General features: G+C 39.4%; 5 protein-coding genes across 5 annotated transcripts in view; 2 read left to right on the top strand and 3 right to left on the bottom strand.

Moving 5' to 3' along the window:
- Positions 1-263: 263 nt before the first annotated feature.
- Positions 264-2,369, bottom strand: LOC135940109 (putative ATPase N2B). Its single transcript, XM_065484858.1, has 7 exons — positions 2,181-2,369; positions 1,497-2,075; positions 1,194-1,435; positions 962-1,133; positions 764-904; positions 574-693; positions 264-436 (listed from the first exon to the last, which is right to left on the bottom strand). The coding sequence occupies exons 2-7, from the start codon at positions 2,046-2,048 to the stop codon at positions 314-316; spliced, it is 1,350 nt and encodes a 449-aa protein (XP_065340930.1). The 5' UTR covers positions 2,049-2,075; positions 2,181-2,369; the 3' UTR covers positions 264-313.
- A 287-nt stretch (positions 2,370-2,656) lies between these two features.
- On the top strand, positions 2,657-4,518 carry LOC135940025 (ATPase ASNA1 homolog). The gene is made up of 6 exons (XM_065484666.1): positions 2,657-2,860; positions 3,228-3,375; positions 3,438-3,589; positions 3,645-3,795; positions 3,847-4,155; positions 4,207-4,518. Exons 1-6 carry the CDS (start codon positions 2,709-2,711, stop codon positions 4,327-4,329), a joined length of 1,035 nt encoding a protein of 344 aa, XP_065340738.1. The 5' UTR covers positions 2,657-2,708; the 3' UTR covers positions 4,330-4,518.
- Positions 4,519-4,645: 127 nt separating this feature from the next.
- LOC135940026 (uncharacterized) lies at positions 4,646-5,991 on the bottom strand. The gene is made up of 3 exons (XM_065484667.1): positions 5,835-5,991; positions 5,017-5,475; positions 4,646-4,935 (listed from the first exon to the last, which is right to left on the bottom strand). The coding sequence occupies exons 1-3, from the start codon at positions 5,925-5,927 to the stop codon at positions 4,933-4,935; spliced, it is 555 nt and encodes a 184-aa protein (XP_065340739.1). The 5' UTR covers positions 5,928-5,991; the 3' UTR covers positions 4,646-4,932.
- A 447-nt stretch (positions 5,992-6,438) lies between these two features.
- LOC135940531 (methyltransferase-like 26) lies at positions 6,439-7,907 on the bottom strand. Its single transcript, XM_065485452.1, has 3 exons — positions 7,787-7,907; positions 7,295-7,476; positions 6,439-7,208 (listed from the first exon to the last, which is right to left on the bottom strand). The coding sequence occupies exons 2-3, from the start codon at positions 7,330-7,332 to the stop codon at positions 6,587-6,589; spliced, it is 660 nt and encodes a 219-aa protein (XP_065341524.1). The 5' UTR covers positions 7,333-7,476; positions 7,787-7,907; the 3' UTR covers positions 6,439-6,586.
- A 1,742-nt stretch (positions 7,908-9,649) lies between these two features.
- Positions 9,650-20,708, top strand: part of LOC135940081 (5-hydroxytryptamine receptor-like) — a 47,696-nt gene continuing 36,637 nt past the window's right edge. The window contains exons 1-2 of the mRNA XM_065484764.1: positions 9,650-9,786; positions 9,875-10,194. Of these exons, the coding sequence (XP_065340836.1) occupies positions 10,002-10,194 (193 nt within the window). The 5' untranslated portion in view covers positions 9,650-9,786; positions 9,875-10,001. The remainder of the gene's footprint in view (positions 9,787-9,874; positions 10,195-20,708) is intronic.

Below are 20,708 nucleotides of genomic sequence, written 5' to 3' on the forward strand. Positions count from 1 at the left end.
TTTTCTTAATTTTTATGTTTACTTCGTCAGCAATAAAGATTTTTAACCGTCATATTTTGATTGATGTTGCAGAAAGTTAATCAAGGTGAAAATAGTTTGTTTTTTAAATCCTTTTATGGCGACAACTCAAATTATAGCAATTGTTTTGGAATTAATAAATAAAATATTTATTTATTTATTACAATCAACAAGTGAATTAAACGCCTAGTGCTCATCAAGCACCTATTGCTCAAACAAGACTAGGTGGGTGAACAAGGTAACAATTTCTGGTTTTTTGGCAGGCTTGCCATTCTATTGAGCTATGACATTATCTTCACTTGTGCTTCTCCCACTGCTCCCAATACTCTCTGGTCTGCATTTCTGCCAGTCTGGAGACTGTCCGGTCAAAAGCAAACAGCTCCTCTTCGCCTGTAAATATACTGGCAGACGCGTTTTCCTAGGGGGGAAATGATAATTAGAATTGCAAATAGTGGCCATTGTTAACAACTCTCTGATGGAGCAACTAATTATCAGTTCAACGGAACCATTTTGGTGGGAGTTTGAAGGCATTTATTTTGTAAAAAAGCGACTCACAGATCCGAGCTTGATTCCTAGATCATCCATTAAAGCTCTGTGGTCGTCAGCCACGTGATCATCTTGCACCGCGACAAATAAATTTTTGTGTGATGCATCAGCCGTTACTACTACTCTGACCTGGAACAAATTATCAATTTAATGGTGATATTTTCAGCTTCCAGCAGCCGAAAAATCTGATGAATCTCACTCTGTTGTCGTAGAGAGTGTCAATCAGAGTGATGAATCTCCTGGACTGAGATTTCAGCTTCAGACTAAGCTCAGGAACGTCTCTGATGATAATAGTATGGAAGGCGTGTGCCATCTTAAGGTAATCGCTCGCACCCAGAGGCTAAAAATAGGCACCATTAAATAACATTTAAAAAAATGAGTTTAAAACAATCCTCACCCTATCACATAATTCAGTAAAAGTACAGTCCGCAACTTGCCCACAAGTACGCTGAAAGGTTACGTTTCTGCCTTTGATTCTGAGAGTTTTGGGCCGGATGATGTCATTCTCCATGGAACACAGGAACTTGAAAATATTATCAGCCTCTTGATTGGCTTCACAGTCCTTTTTGCTGAAATTTTGTTATACGTATTATATGGCTATACAGGAAAGACGAAAAAATAATACTAACATAAAATAGCTTCGCTGTCTTCCTGGCAAGGACTTGAGCCTGTAGTCGATTCCAGAATCTAAGCTGGCCACATTGCAACGCGACTTCAGTACGCCAATAAATGGCACAAAGTTGGAGCGCTGCAAACCGTTTTTGTACAGGTCATCAGGGGATCTGTTGCTGGTGGCCACCACAACTACTCCCGACCGAAAAAGAGCAGTGAAGAGGCGTTTCAAAATCATGGCATCGGCAATATCGGTTACCTGAGGAAGATTAAGTTTTATAATTATTAAGCAAATTCTAGTTCACGATTTTTTGACTCACTTGAAATTCGTCAAAACAAATGAGCCAAACCTCCTTGCTAATTGATTCGGCCACTGGTGGGATCGGATCGTAAGACCTCGACTTGCTGCTTCTCCCTCCGTCTCCAATCTGAGACTGCAGTTGCTTGTTTTCGTGGATCCTGGTGTGAACATCCTGCATGAAGGCGTGAAAGTGAACCCTTTTCTTCTTGGAAATGTGGTCACAGCAGTTGTGGAAGAGGTCCATCAGCATTGTTTTTCCTCCTCCAACTGCACCATACAAATAAAGACCTTTGGGCGCTTCCAATGATTTTTTTGAGCTGCCAAACAGTTTGCCAAACAGGCTTGGTTTCTGCGGTTGGTAGTTTTGGAGGTCTACGTAGACCTTCTGCAGTTCTTCAGCGATGTGTAGCTGATATTCATCCTTAATGAGTTCACCTTTTTCAATTTTTTCATGCAAAACAGCAAGAGGGCTGCCTGGCAAGTGCGTTGCGCTAGAATTCAGTCTCTGAAGGGTTCGTAGGCTGGACAATGTCCTTGGTTTTATGAAGCTACAGACGGTGATGATCACCATTGCGAATGTGTGTATTCAATGACCCGTCTGTAAAGGAGAAAAATTTAACACACTGCAAGCTTTTAAAGGATTTATTTTTTAAAAGAACATATGAACATTAAATTTAAAAATAGATTAAAGCGTCCTACTTACAAAAATGAGGAAATTATGCACAGGAATTCACTGGCAAAGTAATTTTTCATGCAGCACTATGCCATCAAATATGCTGCTCTCAAATCGAACTTTATAAAATTAAAATTTAGATCATTGACACATCGCAGTGAACGCAGCTTCAATGCTTTTTCGCTCTTGCTTTCATCGTCACAGTGTCAGTTTTGGTTCTTGACGTAATTCAAAGTGGGTGGGTATTGAAAACCAATGCTGCCAACTTAATATTAAATACAGAGATCAATAATTTTTAAGAAGTCTTCAGAAAATTGGTCTAAAAATAAAATAATAAGATCAAATTATATATTTTTAGCTACATATTTTAAAAATATGTCTTATAAAATGGCTTGATATTGAGTTAACCTTTGGTGTAATTATTTTTATAGCTTAGTAAGGATGTCAACATTGGCTATGGATACGTCATTGTCATTATTTTTCTAGGCACAACACATAACAGCTGAGCTGAGCTAGTCGACTCATTCATAGACTGATGGAAATATTGTTTTGAAGACAATGGCACAATCAACTAGCTCTTCGGCCGACGCGGAGTTTGTTTCTGCTGATATGGAGGAATTAGAGCCAACTCTTAGAAATGTGATCGACCAGAAATCCTTGAGGTGGATTTTCGTCGGCGGCAAGGGTGGTGTGGGAAAGACGACGTGCAGGTATGGATGAGATGAGCATCCCAAACACACCTTTTCTTACCATGCCGAGAGCTTAATGTCATTTTAATTTAACAAATTGTTAGCTTGGGTTTGTTTATATTCCTTTACATAATAGGTATGATGTACAATATCACGCACTGATTTCTCTTGCGGGAAAAGTAAAGGATATATATGTACCCGAAATATTATTGATTTGAAACAAACCCAAAATATGTTGTGTTTCTATTACATAATACCGGAATGTTATTATTTTGATTATTTGATTTTAGCTGTTTCAAATCATCTGGGAAAGCAAAGTTATTTTGTCATTATTTTGCCCTATCTTGCAAATTCAAAGCTCTAATCTTGATGATGTTCAAACTTTCAGCTCAAGCCTCGCTGTGCAGTTGTCCAAAGTAAGGGAGAGTGTACTGATCATCTCAACAGATCCTGCACACAACATTTCAGACGCTTTTGACCAGAAATTTTCCAAAGTTCCAACCAAAGTCAATGGATTTGATAATCTGTTTGCTATGGTAAAATTTGGCTGCATGTTACAAATAATTTCAATACATTCTTGTGCTTTTTATTTTTGCAGGAAATCGATCCCAATGTTGGCTTCAATGAGCTTCCTGATGAATACTTTGAGGGCGAGAACGACACCATGCGTTTGAGTAAAAGCGTCATGTCAGAAATCGTCGGAGCTTTCCCTGGCATCGACGAGGCGATGAGCTACGCTGAAGTCATGAAGTAATAATTGATGCTTAGTTTTAGCTTCATTTTGGCTAATGACAGTATTTTTTAGATTGGTTAAGGGTATGAACTTCTCTGTAGTGGTGTTTGACACAGCACCAACAGGCCACACGCTCAGGTTGCTCTCTTTCCCACAAGTTGTTGAGAAGGGGCTAGGAAAACTGCTAAGGCTGAAGATGAAAATGGGGCCTTTTATATCACAGGTAATCATTCAAATTTTTACGTTGAAGTTAACTACTTCGAATGCGTTTCAGATGGGGTCATTGTTGGGGCTGGCCGATTTCAACCCTGATTCATTTTCTGGAAAAATGGAAGAGATGCTGCAGATCATCAAGCAGGTCAACGAGCAGTTCCGCAACCCAGAACAAACAACGTTTGTGTGCGTGTGCATCGCCGAATTCCTGTCGCTGTATGAAACAGAACGACTGGTCCAAGAACTCACAAAGTGCGGAATCGACACGCACAACATAATTGTGAACCAGCTCTTGTTCCCCTTGCCTGGAGAAAAGCCGTGCAGACTCTGCGCTGCGAGATGCAAAGTTCAAGCCAAGTACTTGGATCAGGTTTGCTGAGTGAAAGATTTTGGCAGGCAAAACTCTAATGAAAACTTTCAGATCGCTGACTTGTACGAAGATTTTCACGTGACGAAATTACCTCTGCTTGATCACGAAGTGCGAGGGGCAGAGCAGGTGAAGAGGTTTTCCGAAAATTTGGTAGCACCATACAAAGCATTCTAAATCCTCAAGTTAGAAGTTTGAAGATTGAGCCCAGCCAACTCCGTTTATACAATCGATTTCAAGGACTTATTACAAACAAGGTTAAAAACAAACAGTAAAGTTGCTATTTTGCATGAGTATAACAAACATTTTCGCTAAAAATATAATGTTATGATTTCATTGAGAACATAAATTTTTCTTAAAATTCAAGCTAATTTGATTTTTTGAGATAACCCTCATCCTTGCCCAAACTGAAAAATCATTTTAATTGATCCCTTCAACTAAATGATTGAACTGCGTGTTTTGCTGATTAACCTAATTAAAAAAATGTATGACATTTTTGTAATTCATCATCAAACTTTATTAATTAAAATAACATTACAAATTTTTCTGATTCATTTTCATTTGTGTAATTTTAGAATAATTTAAATTAAAGATCTATACTCATTCAACAGTGTCCATAAACATTTCTAGTAATCTGAATCATCATCAATATCAAAATGAGCTGCTTTCTTCACGCCCTTAGGCTTCTTTGCTAGTGGCAGACTAGGAAATAATTCTCTGATAATCGTTTTTCCTGGCGATTCTTGGTTCACCAGTTTCACAATCCTGTGCTGAAAAACATTACTGAATTAGCGTATTTCACCTTGAGCCATTCACATTCAAATGAATTTCAATGTTTGTATTTTTCTTGAGACTGTTACCAACCTGCAAAGTATTTTTTGGGGTGGCTTTCTTGTTGCTCTTGTTACTTTTGTCTCCCTCTTTGGAAGTCTGTTGCTTTGGCAGCTTGTTCTCTTTTTCACGTGTAGCCTTCCTCTTGCGGTCAGGCTTTTCAGCTTTCTCTTGCGCCACAGTATTGCCGGCGTTGCGCTTGGTCTTGGCAGCCCGTCTGGTTGCTTGCAAGCTGGTCTTCAAGCGGTCGGCGTCAGGCAGCTCGGCCAGCACTTCCAAAGAGAGGCCTTCCATCTTCTCGTCGACCAGCTCATTGATGGGGTCGTCTGTCATCACGGCAGCATGATACAGCTCGCTGGAAACAACTTTTGCTTGAAATCCAACAATGTTGGGCATGTGGTTGTGCTGGCCAGTTTGCGACAGTATTTTGCCATCTGCAGCCTGGATTTTGCTTGGGCATTCTTGAGATTTTTCTTCGCAGGCAAAGATACACTGCAAAGAATGTCACGCAAGATTATTAAATATTAGAGTCATGTCGTGATAGTGTCAGAAGGAATCTTTTGGAGCTAAATCGTACAGATATATCAAATATTTTCTTTGTGCGTTACTTGAAATTATCTGAAAACCCTGAAAACTCATTCAAGATGGTATTCTGAAGCCTTATTTGGTCCGATTCTCAATAGTTATTATATATTATGTCTACTCAGGCGCCAATTAAAAGGTTCATTGCTCTGACTCCACTCAAAGACCGTCCAAAAATAAAATGAAATGCATATTATATTATATTCTGTAACCTGAAATATTTAGTTGCAATAAGAAAATGAATGTTTCTAACAATTTCAATACTCTACCTTTCCTCGAGCCTTCTTGTAACAGTACTTGTCCTTGTCGAAGAGGCACGACGATCGTCCATTCAGCTTCACTTCCCTGTAAGCATCACTCATTTTTCTCGCTGTCCCAGTCGTGCAAACGTGCAACACAACCGAACTATAGGAATTCTTAAGGTAGACTGATAATATGCTTTAGTTCGTCAATAGGAGGTGGATTTACTCTCCCACTCCTTTTATATCACTGCTACAATAGCACATAACAATATAATTTTCCAAAATCGGTAGCACTGGACTACTTTTAACATTTGAGAACTTCAATTTTTTCATGCCTATATAGATTCAACAATAAAAAAAGTCTACTTGAAGAGTCCTTACAGTTTTTACGTGTTGAATTGAAATGGTGGCCATTTTCCACAATAAGGGTATATATCATCTTCATTACGCTCTCTAGCTTTGGCTTCTATATAACCCTAAGCCCTGTACATTTAATGAGCGATATGTAGAGGACAATGTGCGGAATTTCAGTTCACCGTGAATTTAAAAATTATATATCTCACTAACATTATTTCTACGTGTGGATAGGATTGAATGGACTTAAAGGAAATTCTGCTTTAATTATTGTTATTTTAAAACTCATGTTTATTGCTTTGCCAGTCTAAAATGGTAAATATTTCAGTAAATAATCAGCTCTGCTCTTCAAAAATCACGCGAGACGACTAAAACTTGAGTTAGCTTGACAGCCACAACTATAAAATATAAAATTTTTACTTTGTTTAAATCTTTCTCCACACCAAGGTTTTATTATTTGCCGGCATATCATGAATTTTCTCCAAAATAAGTCCAACGTTGCCAGCGATTTTCTTCAGGTCATCAATGTCCCTTAGTCCCCATTCCGGGTCTCTGGATTTGAGTGAAAGGTCGAAATTTTGATTGCTCTCAGGAGTGATGACTCCCCCATGAGCGTACGGACCATAGGTGAACATAATTCCTCCTTTCAGCAAATAGGCTGAGGCTCCGGCGAACAAGCCTGGTGTACAAGCTTTGGGAGAGATGTGAATCATGTTGGCACAGTAGACAACGTCAAAGGTCCTGCCCTCGAGAGGCCACTGCTCAGGGGAGAGTGAGGCGTCAATGAAGACAGGCTCAGACACATTCGCAACCTCGTTGGCGTACGCCATGATCGAGGGAAAGTCGTTTGTGTCAAATTCAGCCGGCTGCCATTGTGTCCCTGGAAGGTGCTGAGCAAAGTGGGCGACGTGCTGCCCCGTGCCTGACGCTACTTCTAAACACTCAACTGGGCTCTTCGCAGCTGTCATCTGCGGGATATTTTGTAGCAGCACTTCCAATATGGCCTGTTTATTTCGCTCTGCGGCCGGGGCACACAACTTCTTTTGACTATACGCGAGAAAAATACGAAAAATATATATTATTACCATACTTTTTAAAATTGCCTGAAAAAATTATATTAAAATTTCAGTTACCTTTCATCCTTAGCATATGGGTAAATTCCTTTCATCATTTTGACCAAGGTTGCGATGAGAGATGACCTGTGCAGACCCAGCTTCTGATATGAATCCCACGGCTCTCAATATCAACCTCCAAGGTCACAGTGACGCTGTGACTATAGAGGAGTGTGCATTATCTTGAGTAAACAGCAAGAGCCCTGGAGCAAAGAGATACGCGCATTATAGAATTGATAGATATACACAATAGGTATCACAAATAATACATTATGAACATAAAAGTGAACCGCAAAATAAATTGCGTACATATGGTATTATGTATTATACAAAATGCTAATTATACATAAATTTAAAGCTGTAACCTTATGATGCGTTGAAGGGAAACATGGATTGTAAGAGTTAACAGTATGATCGAATAATAGATATTTTTGAGCGAGTACATAGCGTACATAGGTGATAATGGTACTATGAACGCACATATATAAATCTGAAATTTGATTCTCGTCTTACCTCGTTAGAACGCTGATATAAAACTATCAACCACATTAGTGTAATGTTACTCGTCTGTTTAATTTTGGTTTTAACTTTTTGTTTTCCTCCTGGGTTCAACTTGAATCCGCTAGGTGGTGTTTTGAGCAATCTACTTTTGCCAGAAGAGGCGCCGCCACTAGACTGCTACATTCAGGACGTACCATACTGTGCATTACGACAACGAGGGGTTGCAGCACTAACCCAAAGGATTAAAGCCACAAGCCACGTACCCCTATTTCTAACACAAAAGACGAATGCTTTTGGGTAAATAGGTCAAAGATTTGTTTTTAAATAAATAATGTTATTATGGGAATCTATATAAGCTATATAATAACAAAAAACAACGTGTATATATTCATTAAAAAAGCACTGGATGTCAAAGTGCGTCATGCCCGGTACAAATAATGTACTTGGAAAGGTATTTATGAATTGAAATTTTATATTTGATATCATGAATTTCTATTCCTGCAACAAAAAGAAGTGTTATGTTCATCTTGGAAGAAATTCAGTTCGAAATAAACAAGCTTGAGAATGTTATTTTAAATATTTTTCTTGAAAGAGAGCATCTTCAACACTGAAATAAATATTATTTAAATCCATAGTTAAGTCATGAAAAGAGTTAATTTAATCTGTTTTTGCGGCCTCTACAATATAAAGTAAAAACCATGCGCTATGGATGCGTTAAATCATTAATCAAGTTTCCCTTTGAATATAATAATAACCGAATGTGCTGCGCAAACAGCATATTACCTACTCTCACGAATGATTTGAATATTAATTACATTTGAAAGCTATGAATATTAATCAACATATATCTCAACGCGTCAGCAATAGTATATTTTTCATCGGATTATAAAGGCGTGTCCAATCGATTTCAAGTTCATTATATAATTTCATAAGGCACACTGGAAAAATAATAATAAATTAAAATTCATAATCATGAATGCTCGTGATAATTCTTTTCATATCTTCATTTTTCTATGCTAACGAAAGTTTGCATCATGCGTCATTCCACAGGGAAAAAGCATAATTTTTTTAACAAGCGAAGTAGAGATGGTTATTTTCCTTGAGTATATTATGGCTGCGTATTTTCCTCTGCTTTCCTGGCTTTTCAAGTTTTCCCTCGTGATGTGACTCCCGTGGATGAGAAAGTTCTATATATTGCATAAAGTTTTATTCCACACCCTTGAGGATGCGCGTATGGCAACGTAAAAAAATGTCACTTTCTATAATTGGAAATTCTGCATCTTTAAAGTGTAACAAGGAGTTTAGAGGAGCATCGCTATTAATTTATTATTTAGAATAACAAAGTGTCTATTACTATTAATGGAAATGGTGTATTTTTGGAAGTGTGTCTTCAGAATCGTTTGCAAAAAATAATATATTCCCTTTTGAGCTATGAGTCAGTCGGATTGTTTCAGGTATAGCTAAAGAAGATTTTTTTATCTCAATTTACATTTTTTAGATCTTATTGTGTTTTCAATTATCATTTAAAAGAATGAATTCTAGATCGTAGGAGAAAAATTCATGAAATTTATTAATTTATAAATTTAGTCTTCTATGAGTAGGAATTTTCGAATATTTAGTATTCCTAAACATTTTAATTTAATTCTTTGGTTCGACAACAAGATCGCTTATTTTTGTCACTGCCAGCGTGGCCTGAGTGAGCAACAAGATAGTATATTTCCAACACACATTATTGTTGTGTGCAGTGGAGTGGAGGGTGGGTGGCGGGTGTCCTCGGTGCATGCAGACGGCGCCCAACAAGTAGCAGGAGCGTATTAGGGGCGGCCCCTCGAGTGCAGAGCGGAGCGCAGCAGCAGCAGCATAAGCGCGGCCGGCCGGCCAGGCCGAGCGAGAGGCGAACGCATGCTCGCTGCAAGCGCAAGGGTTGTGGCGCGTTCGCCGTGTAGTAAAAAGTGGCCCGCGAAGCGAAGGCTGCCGGAGTAGCAGTCAAGCCGTTCGCAGCCGAGCAGCAGGTTGGTCGCGGGCCGGCCAGTTGCAATCCCAGCTCTCTCTCTCTCTCTCTCTCACTCTATCTTTCTGCACACACAAACACAAACAGAGGCCAGTGTCGGACATGCCCACCGATATCACTTGACCCCGCGGGTCACGCGCCAAACCGAGCCCGAATTCATCCGCGCATTGTCGTCTGCAGCTGTCATGGACCCGCGGACTGTGCGGCTTGGCTGATATGGAGGGAATCAACGACTCCCTGGCGCTCGCCAACCACTCGCTCCGTGCTTGGAACATTACAAGTGCAGGTGCCGACGCCGACCGCGCCAATGACACCGACGGACACTATTTATCACCGCATGAGCTGCGGCTCATTACCATGGTGTCAACGGCAGTCATCCTCGGACTCGTCATCCTAGCCACCATCATTGGTGAGTGCGGTGCTTTCCTATTTATCTTGTAGCAGGGCTGTTTTAAGCAAGGTTCGAAAAAACCTGATTTTTTACGGAATGACCACACTGTGAGTACAAAATGCGGGGTTTTCCACAGTTTTGTGCGTTTTTCCAGGACACACACTTATTTCTATAGAATTTTAAAATATATAATGTTACACGAACAAAGTATTAATTATAGAAATATTTTACTACCACTGATTTGATAAAACAATAGGTTTTTACTAATTTTATGTAATTTGTCTTACTATGCTTATCTTTATTTCTTTCTACTTTCTACTGGTTTATTCTTGCAAAGTCAAGGCATCTTGATTGACGAAAATTTTGATTTTTTAGGAGCTATGCTAATTTTGGAAATACATGGAAAATGCAGTAACAAATGAATATTTAATAAAATGGGGGTTCCTGGCTGATTTATTGCGAAAAATTTGCAAACCCTATGGTTTTGCCAATTTTTAGATCATTTTCTTTAAATGAAGTATTGTGTGGTTTTCATTTTCCATTTCTTTTATCCCATTTTTCCTGCCTTTTTAATCATACACGCCCTTATCGTTAACCACATTTAACGGTCATTAAGTTAAACAGAATTCAAGCTGCAGACAACATTTTTGGTATAAAAATTCGTTTCAATAATGACCGTTGAGCATTATTCAGAAATTTAGGACACGTAAAATCGTTTAGTGAAAACACAAAATGCGATTATTTTTATATTTTACACTATACAGTAAAATTGTGCATATTATATCTTTGTTTAAACTTTTTTATTGCAACATTTAGACTTTCCTGCTTCTATGCATAATATAGGCTGAACTTTTGAAGTAATACTAAATTATTCTTTTAATCTTTTTGCAAACTATAAAACCACAGCTAAAATATAAAACTTTTCTTGTGAACTTTGACCTGACATTACAACACTCGCGTCATTATATTTTTTTTATCAAGCTGGGCATAATTATCTGGCTCTCCCTCGTAACAACTCAGCTCTGATGGATATGATAGATATGTATATAAAGATATGAATGAGTTTGAATTCAATTAGCGATATAGAAATTTGCAATTTTGCAAATGACATTGAAGGCAATTACTACTGCCCGTGCGTTATTAAAGCTTTTTTTTCCACAAAATATCGAGTTACATAGGCACATTAGCAGCAAGTTTCACAAAAAAATGATGCTATGTACGAGCAGATTCCCGCGAATTTGATTAATGGCATATTACATCAACGTTTGCTGTCACAAAGTTGTTTTTATGGTGGAATCAATCAATGGCGCTGTTGTTGTTTTGGAAAAGTCGTAAAATTTTATGATATGGTATTCGTATAACAGGGTCAAATAGAGGGTCTTGCAGTAGGAAATTACTTTACCAAAGAGCTATAATTTGAACTCTTGGCTTTTAAGCTGTTAAATATTCGATTAAACTTGGTGTGCATATTTTAAATCTAGAAAGGAAAGATTATCAACAAATTTAATTTAATTTTGATGCAACTTTCTTATTGTCTATATTCATTATGGACGCAATAAACTTATATCTTTCATAACATTTTAATATGTATCATATTTATGAAGGTATTAAAATTAAAAAAATGCTTATCTAAACATTTTATAGCACTTCATATGACAGTCATAATATCAAAGAAAGTCGATGCTGATTCTAGAATATGAACCAACACAACTTACGGCACACTAAAACTATTTCTGGAATTCATCACCATACCAAAATTAAAATCAGGATCACAGGCTATCAAGTCGGAAAAACATGCAACGCTCGTTAAGAAGCTAGCTGATAAAATATTTTGCTCTCGCGCAAAATGCCCTCCCTAGTCTTAGCCGGCTATAGGGTTGATGCTCACGCAGGGGGCATTACGGGTGCTTGGGACACAATTAATTACGACCGGAGGGGCGCTCCACGCAATTCAATGCACACACAACCTGCTGCATGCATTATTTGCCTTACTATCGTTATTATTATTGTTGGCTGCGCACGTTATTCAGTTTGCGGATTAGCTCGCATTGCGCTTCGCTGCTATTATTGCATTAGCGGCACAAAACCCAGTCGCTGGGTTTGCATTATTATTGCCTGCGGTGCATCGTCGTCGGCTTCCAGCGTCGACATTAATGGTCATCATGCTTCAAACTCGCGATTCTTATCCTCAAGGTAACAGGAGAGATACGCCATTGTTGCTGGGACGAGAGAGAGAGAGTGAGGTGCGAGTGTCACTCTACAGCAAAGGGCAGTGTGGCAGACGAATCTCTACTAAGCCGCATACTTTCAAGGCGGCTGGCCTCCCGGCTTAGACAAAATTTTAGGCTGGCGGCGGCGGGGACTGCGCATTTTACCGGTGGCAGACAAAATTTTAAAATTAAATTATTTAAAGTTAAACTGTACTTAATGGCCCGAGGGGCCGGAATATAATTTTTGTCTCTGGCAATATCCGATTTTTGACTATTATATATAATACATTTGACTGGCGGCTGACGCAGCTTAGCCAAAGTCACGGCGGCTGGCTGCTGGCTGCTGACTACGTGATTCAAAATTAGCAGGCTGGCGCAAACTGCGAGCGTGCGTTATGACTTACGAGGCTATGAAAATGATAGGCTGGCTTGATGAGAATGTCATCATTTGCACTAATGCTTGGATTTATAAGATGTGCAATCAGCGTTCACTCATCCTATGGGAACTTCTCGAAATCCTTGGGACTTTATATTCAAGAGGTTTGATATTAACTGAACATGGCAGAAAATCGTAGAAAGTGACGACAAAGAGGGCTTTTTAATATCGGTAATGATAAGAAAAAGTTAAGCTTTTGCAGAGTTACATTGCCTTGGAACACTTCCCTGCACGTTTACAAGCCCGCTCTTTCTTGGATGAGTTTGTACTGAATTCATTTCAGACTTCTATTGTATGTGTATGCTGCAAGTGGCTGAGTTAATATGTGTTATGCAACTTCTTAACACGCGCATATCGCACAGTGCACAAATTTGTTATATTTACAATTACAATAATTGCTCTTCTTTCTTGAGTTTTAAAGAGCAGAGAGCACTATAGAAAGTGAATAACTTGCTCATATTCTTTGAAGTGTTTGCCTGGTTTCATTTTATAGCTTTCGTCTTGGTAATTATTAATTAACATGTTGCTCGTAGCAATTAAAAGAAAAATATATCTTTAACCACCAGACAAAGTGTTTTTCAAGGTGTTCTTGTATTTTTTTTGTAATTTACGAAGTAAAAAAGGCGGTGATGATGATGATTTCCAGTAATTTTATTCAAACAAACTACTTAAATTATTTGATGTTTGTTGCGTTTCCAGGAAAATATTAGCTGTTCATATATTTTATTAATTTTTTATCTGAACGCTACCTGTTACTGCCATCCAAAAATCGTAAAACTCTTTCTGATCTAACTCAAAAGTGACGTTGTTTTCATAATTTATCAAACTCTCCTCCTTCCGCAATAAATATCTATCAAAGCAGCTGCCGCAAGGATAACGCACACCTCCCTCTGCTGTATCAATATTTTAGACAACAGCGTCAGGTGTCATCTTGTGCAGCTCGTCTCTTCTGCCTGAATTCGCAAACACATTTTGTCTGTGTGTGAGCGAGCCCACATGAAAATACACAGAACAGCTCGGCAGACACGCTTGCACATTGCGGGCTGAATAATTCGCTTGTAATGACGCTCGGCTGTCGGATTAATTATTGCTCGCGAAGTATTGTCATCCAGGCGCGTGGTAAAGGGACAGTATTCGATATTCGATTAAATTCCACTGCTCAATGTGTTTGTTCAACGTGACACGTGTAATGTAAATGATACCTAAATTGCAAGGGGATTATATGCACAGCACAAGTTAAATGGAGCTTCAATAATGCACTCGGGATAGGGCTCGGTGCCAGCTGCGGGGTGTATGGTGCGTGGTGTGAAATTGAAAAAAATGCGCTCAGCTTCGAAGAGTAAAGCAAACGAGCCAAATTTCCTCAAAACTATCTCTTGCGTTTCCCAATATTGGGGCAAGTTAGAGAAAAATATTAGGACAGACGCTGGCAGGAAGTGCCAGCAGATTAAATAAGTAAAAAGTTTTTGTGTGACAAACGGCGAGTCCTGCGGCTTACGATTTCTCTCCAAGACGGCGGAATTTCCTAAAGTTGAGCAAGCGAGTCGCGAAAAGACGCTTGCCAGCCCAAATAAGCCTTCCCAGTGGGATAAAAAGTTTGCTCTATTTTTATTTCAGCAGATAGCGTGCGTGCCGAGTTTGCTCAACGTGTCTTTCTGGATGATCTCGCAGGGAAAGGTTGGATTATTACAGCCGTGTGACGTATTTGCTTTGTCGCCGACTCTGATATTAGAAATTATATCACAAATGTATGTCTTTTTCTCAGGTGCGATAAAAATTGATGTTGATGTTGACACAAAAACACCGGCAACATTCATTTAGCATGATGATAGTGTTATCAGCAAAAATCTACCTTATTATTAGGAATAAAAAAGACGAATCAAAGGAGAGCCCAATATTTATGCAGCAGAACCTTTCATTTTTGGAGATTTGTCTGTGCTTTTCGTCATTCATAATTTTTCTAATGAAGTTAAAACCTTTTGTTGCTCCTGCTGTCTACCTGACACCCTTGTCGGGCGCATAACTTTTTGGACAGTGCCTTTTGTGCTCTAATTTCCAAGGAAAAGTTGTGGAATATATAGAAAGAGTTTTTCATCGATGAAGCTCCACGGTTTCCGAGGAAATACTTTTTTGGCACGAGGCTAAAGAGCTGGAAAATGTACAAAGCACGAGCGATTCCTGCTGTATTAAAAATTTCGACTCGTCGGGTTTCAAGTGTCTGATAATGTATCTCATGACTACAAAAGCCAGAGACGACTAACAAACATTTTTGGCAAAAATGCAAACCCAAAAGCGAGAAATATTGTGTGCGCAGGCGGGCGTTATCCTTTCAAAAGCTCAGAGGCCGACAAAGCATTTTATGTATTCACGCTGGCTGGTGGAACAACATTTTCTAGTCCTTAAACAACCCCATGCAAGGCCATACATTTGTTTTTATTCAAGAGGCAGAGAACAGAAGCTCAAGCCTGTTGCCTCTCCTGCTATCTCTAGCGTGCAGAAGATTTTTACGTACCGCATTTGAGAGATAGGCGCAGAGGCGCGGATAAATTTGGACGCACGACAGACAGACAGCTCGGCTGCGTTTTGAAAGGAGGATGCGTCCACCGAGTTGCCGGAACTTTATATCTGTGTTCTCCAGACGCTCAACAAGCGACGCGGCGGCATCATCAAGATTTTCTCGCCACTTTATTAAATATGAATGAGAGCCAAATTCTATTTTTAGTGCGGGGCGTGCATTTGCCCCCAGTGCCGCTTGCGTTCCAAATGAAAGACATTTCCAGTGTGTTTATTCAGCAGCAGTGCTCAGAAGACGCACTTGCTCTTTTATATACGTGCTAGAGTGATGGAAATTCGCGCGCCGCCTCGACACCCTCGGAATGACACGCTTTTTATTTTAGCACAGAATGCAGAACGGCGGGCGGGCGACTGTTCGTCGTAAAACTCGCGAGCAGCACGCTCGCTTATCGCACCAGCCACGCCACAGGGACGAGAGAAAATTGCAGCCGTGCTTTGATTGATGGCATTTTGATTGCAAATCAGGCAAACGTCCCTGGTAAGTGGAAGTAGCAATTAATTCCGCTCTTCCATTATCTGTGTGCTCGAGATAAAAATAATTGAATAGGACCCATGTTACTAACGAGGACTCATGCGAGAGGATGTGCAAAAATTGTAATTTTACCCATTGCTCAGACTGTGACTCAACGGTTCACAAAACCCTTTTTTAAAGCCCACCTGAACTGGAAAACGTTTTGGCGAGGATTTCAGCAATCTTGAGCATTTTACCAAAACTTATATATAGTCACATTGACCATCAAATATATTTTTTGGAGGACCAAAAATTAATATAAATATTCTTGCTAAAATACACAAAATAATATAATTTTTATTCAAGTGGAAATTTTCATACTTTTTCGTCTTATTTAGTGTAAAACAGACCTTTCCCAAAGGTGCTAGAACGGCCAGACAGACTTTTATGTGAGAGCGAGAATCATCCAGGGGCGCGATCTGCGAGGTGACAGCGCGGCCCATCCCCGCCTTAAGCAACCCGCGGCGAAAACCGCTTTCAGCCGAAGCGCCTTATCATAATTATAGGGTTTGCAGACCCTGGAATGACCTGTCACCGAGTTTGAAATACTACGATGCATTCAAATTCCCAGTTCTTTTGGTCCAATTTTAAAAGTGTTTGCGTGATGTAATTAAACTATTAACCTATAGTGTGTCTTACAACAAAGTCGACTCAATTCGCACGTTCGTGCTTGTTATTTTTACCTTTGTTCATGTGATTTCAATAATATTAATTTTTGCTTGTGTTTTAAATCTTGAGCAATTAACAAATAATGTGATTCAATATGGACTGGAAAAAACATGTTTTTGCGCTAAACCCAGTGGTGCATATTTGTTGTGCATTCTAAAACTGTGAGCTCTAATTGAAAGTCTAATTTTCAAATTTAAAATATGAAAGAATCTTTTCGTACAACAATTTTGGTGTAATCGTATAATAGATCAAAATATTTTACTTTGTGGTGACTTAAAAATAGCAATAGGACGCCTATTACGCCTTACAGCAAAAGAGACTGTGCCGCATTACATAGCTGCTTCGCGGGTGTACGACTATTATGAAGCGCTTGCAACCAGCTTGATGTTAATGTATTCTCACATAAGGATAAAGCACGAGCTGTTTGTGCGAGTGCTAATCGAGGGAAAATATGCAGCGCAACGACCACCGTGTTCAGCATTCGTCAAGGTGTTTCACGGCTGATAAAATGTTTCTTTGCACACTTTCTGTTTGTTCCCAGCAGCACATACCACCTGTAAGAATGGTCGGAGGATTAAACCAATTTTTCTCACCTTGTTCTCAACAAGGATGAAGTGCTTTGTAGATTACGCTCAGAGCATGTACCGCGCCATTGGAATTAATGAGCGATGTTGGTGGATTGTTCATTAGTAGCTCGTCTCGCGGAACAGTCCAATAAACAGCAGGCAGTGCGATAAACTGGAATTAAGTAGTTCAAAGGCAAACCGGGATTTTATGTGCACACTTACGAAGCTCATGTTTGATGTTGGCAGCATTCTCTGGCGAAGCGTGCCTCTTTACAACTTTGCACACACTGCGAGAATTTCGACCACTTCCAATTATTTGCAACCCGCAGGCCAAGCATCTACCTGATTTCTATTTTGTCAGAAATAGACTGAGTCTCGTCAGTCTGGCATTATTTCCCGCAGAGCAGCAGTTATCGTGATATAGACACCTATGACATTTTTTTATATAAAAATTACGTCTGTTTTCGTTTCTACCGCCATTGTGGCTAATCAAATTTTTGTTTCCTGCTTATTAAATGTAATTTTTATGAACAGAGCACGATTTCCTCTTAAATTAAGTGCAATTACCCAAGAATTGTAAATTAACAGTATCTTTTAGCTTCTTTGAACTTTCCTAATTCATGAGTTATTTTTTAATTTACCTCCTTTGTGAGGCAGGAATGATGTTATATTGCTGTTCCCTTTCCTGGAAGGCCTCCGATCGCCAAAAGATTAGCCAGCCTGTTTACAGTTTAGTTAGCTGGCGGGAGCAAAACAACAACAGTAGCTTATATACCTTAATTAAGGATAACTAACGTCATCGTTCTACCAATGCTATTAAAGTGCTAGCACTAACTTCAAGCTGAAAGCCTCTCTCGCTCGCGCACACGTAGTAAAAGTTGATAGAATTTTTAATTCCATCGACCATCATGAAATTTTACATCACTTATACAAAAGTCAACGTGTGTTCTCTGCAGCACACATGGGTAACTTTCTATGAATTTGCAATGCCTCATGCATAGCGTGTAAGGGGGATCAGGTAAACGAAATCCGGCGCCACATTATTATGCTGTTTGTTCAGATAAGTCGGTTTACGGATTTCCCACTGTTCGAATGCGTCGATGTAGGTGAGCGAAAGAGAATGGTGGGTGCGTGCGTGCGTTTGTTTGCGAGCGACTAGTTTTTATTCGCATTTCCAACGCGCGGACAGATTTGGACGTCGCCAACGTCACACATGTTGGCGAAATCATTTCCCAGCAGACCTCTTGGCGGAAAACATGCCAGCCCAACAAAGTTTGCCAGCGTGCTATTGGAAATGCAGTGAATATATAAATTTTAGATGGGCACGACTATTGTGTGTCACATTATGTAGAGCCTGCCAAATGGCCAGAGTGCGTGCGACGGATCTACCAACAAAGTTTTTGTGCGACAGCATGGTGAAATTCAGTTTGTTTGTTTGCTTTTGCAAACCAGATAGCAATCAAACACAGAGATGTATTATTTTAGCAACCATCATTGGGGTAAGCGCCAATATCAAGCTTTAAAATCTAAATGCTGTGGAAAAGTGGTTGGCAGATAACTCCACAAAAAGAATTTCAACGCGTAACAGCCACACATGAATAATTATAAGTAAAATTTACAAAACCATTATGACTTTTTTCCTGTATCAAGTACATTGGAAAATATATTCTTTCCCAGTAAATATTATTTTTTTATCATTGTGAGAACATAAAAGTTGTCTGATTGAATGAAATTTAGAGCTTCTCAGTACGCTCTGGACCAAGGGAATTTAGTGCATGTTCGAGTTACACGTTTTCTTGAACTAAACTAATTAAAAACGCACTTGGAGCTATTATTAATATTCAACTCACGTGCTTTTAATAAAAATATAGCCTCGTTGAAATTCTCCTCAGAGCCGCTCATTCAGAATTTCACTGGAGAGTGGGGAAGGTGTAGCAAATTGCGCCCGGGCGCGATATATCTATCCCCTTCGAGAGTTCATGCATTTTTCGTGACTTGTCAGAGACAAAAAGTGGCATGATGCGTTTCTCTTGTGTAAAGTAATAAAAGGGAAGGCTGAGCAGGCTTCGCTCACCGCGTATATCGCCATGCACCGTTCACCAACAGCAGGGACATTTTTCCCCCGTTGCGCAGATAAAAAGCAAACTGAGGCTGAGAGATGATACGCACATATACCACCACCAGAAAGAGCTGATGCCTGCGAGCGGCGGCAAGATGGTATGTCTTTTGTTGGCGACTTTCTGCGGGGATGCTTTTATTTATTCATGGGGAGCACACTCGCCCGCGATGAGTATTTTTACTATGGTGTAAGTGACAATGGAGCCCATGTTGATGGCGGCTTGAGCACTCCGCGTTTTTTCCCTGCTCCCACTCTCAAATCATTTTGCTGATGATGACGGAAGGAAAAGTCCCTGGCTCTTCTCCAGCTCCCCTAATGACCGCCTTTTAAAAATTATGAGTCGTGAATGCGCGGATCTTTGGTTTCCACATCAATTATACTCGCTCTATAGAAATGCAGAGTTGTTGGCATGGGTGTATTTTGCGTCGTCGGATCTCTTATACACTAGAAACTCATCGCAGTGTGGTGAAGGAGGTGCTTCAAGGCTGCAATTAGCCCTGCTGTTGCAATGAAACGAGGTAATGGGAAAATCACCAGCAGGGCTAATTAGGATTGCAGTTCAGGAATAACATGAAAGTGGAATGGTGCAAACTTGTTCTGCTACTGCTGCACAGTAATTTCTGATTAGGTGGTAAACGAGAGTAGCATTAGGAGAAAATAAAAATTGCAATATTGATTGAAATGTAGAGGGATAATTACTTCCAGGAAACACTAATCAAATATTTTAAAAATATTTTTACAAACAGAAAAGAAGATCATGAGATGAATGTTCATTTCGCACTTGCTTTCAAGGAAAAAATATTACCAAATTACTAAAATTAAATTATTGTCCATATTAAAATTTCATTCATTGCTAACAATTAAAAATAATTGCGTGATAAAAATGACAATGGGTCTACTTTGCGCGGAATTGACTGACGATTGGTGACTATATGCAAATTTGGTTTTTATGAAATTACCTGCATGTGCATTTATTCCCATTTCAATTCTAGAAAAAAATATTTTACTGAAGACGTTGAATAAAGTTCTTCTAAAATATTTGTAGACAATAGCCAAATCGGAATAACACGCACGATTCCATGCATGTAAGATTAAACACTACTTGAATTTACGAAAAACTATTTGCCGTCTTTTCTGAAGGCAACGAGCGCTGTAAAAAGAGTTAGGAGAAGATTTCCCTTCTTGGCTTATTCAGCACAGGCTCGTTTGCTCAGCTTCTCTCACGTTTTATAGCAAACAACCTATTCACGTACTGGCTATACAAAGAGGAAACTGTCTTTTCTTATTGTTTTGCTATTCTTTGCGTTAGTCTGACGTCATAGCCCGTCATCTCTACCCTTACGCACTTTGTACGGGGGAAAAAGAACACCAACGTGTGTGAATGCACCAAAGTTGCAAAATTGCGTGCCGTAAGCATGACGTTAATTACAAATATTAATCCCCGAAC

Source organism: Cloeon dipterum, chromosome 3 (assembly GCF_949628265.1).
Source record: "Cloeon dipterum chromosome 3, ieCloDipt1.1, whole genome shotgun sequence".
Lineage (NCBI taxonomy): Eukaryota > Metazoa > Arthropoda > Insecta > Ephemeroptera > Baetidae > Cloeon > Cloeon dipterum.

Bases quoted from the DNA above. Each gene is read 5' to 3' on its own strand.
- LOC135940026 (XM_065484667.1), bottom strand. From the start codon at position 5,927: ATGAGTGATGCTTACAGGGAAGTGAAGCTGAATGGACGATCGTCGTGC. The intron at 5,476-5,834 runs GTAGAGTATTGA...CATTCTTTGCAG, and splicing joins ACAAGAAGGCTCGAGGAAAG to TGTATCTTTGCCTGCGAAGA.
- LOC135940025 (XM_065484666.1), top strand. From the start codon at position 2,709: ATGGCACAATCAACTAGCTCTTCGGCCGACGCGGAGTTTGTTTCTGCT. The intron at 3,376-3,437 runs GTAAAATTTGGC...TTATTTTTGCAG, and splicing joins TTGATAATCTGTTTGCTATG to GAAATCGATCCCAATGTTGG. The intron at 3,796-3,846 runs GTAATCATTCAA...AATGCGTTTCAG, and splicing joins TGGGGCCTTTTATATCACAG to ATGGGGTCATTGTTGGGGCT.
- LOC135940531 (XM_065485452.1), bottom strand. From the start codon at position 7,332: ATGATGAAAGGAATTTACCCATATGCTAAGGATGAAAG. The intron at 7,209-7,294 runs GTAACTGAAATT...TCTCGCGTATAG, and splicing joins CCATATGCTAAGGATGAAAG to TCAAAAGAAGTTGTGTGCCC.
- LOC135940109 (XM_065484858.1), bottom strand. From the start codon at position 2,048: ATGGTGATCATCACCGTCTGTAGCTTCATAAAACCAAGGACATTGTCC. The intron at 905-961 runs GTGAGGATTGTT...GCCTATTTTTAG, and splicing joins TTACTGAATTATGTGATAGG to CCTCTGGGTGCGAGCGATTA. The intron at 694-763 runs GTGAGATTCATC...AATTTGTTCCAG, and splicing joins ACACTCTCTACGACAACAGA to GTCAGAGTAGTAGTAACGGC.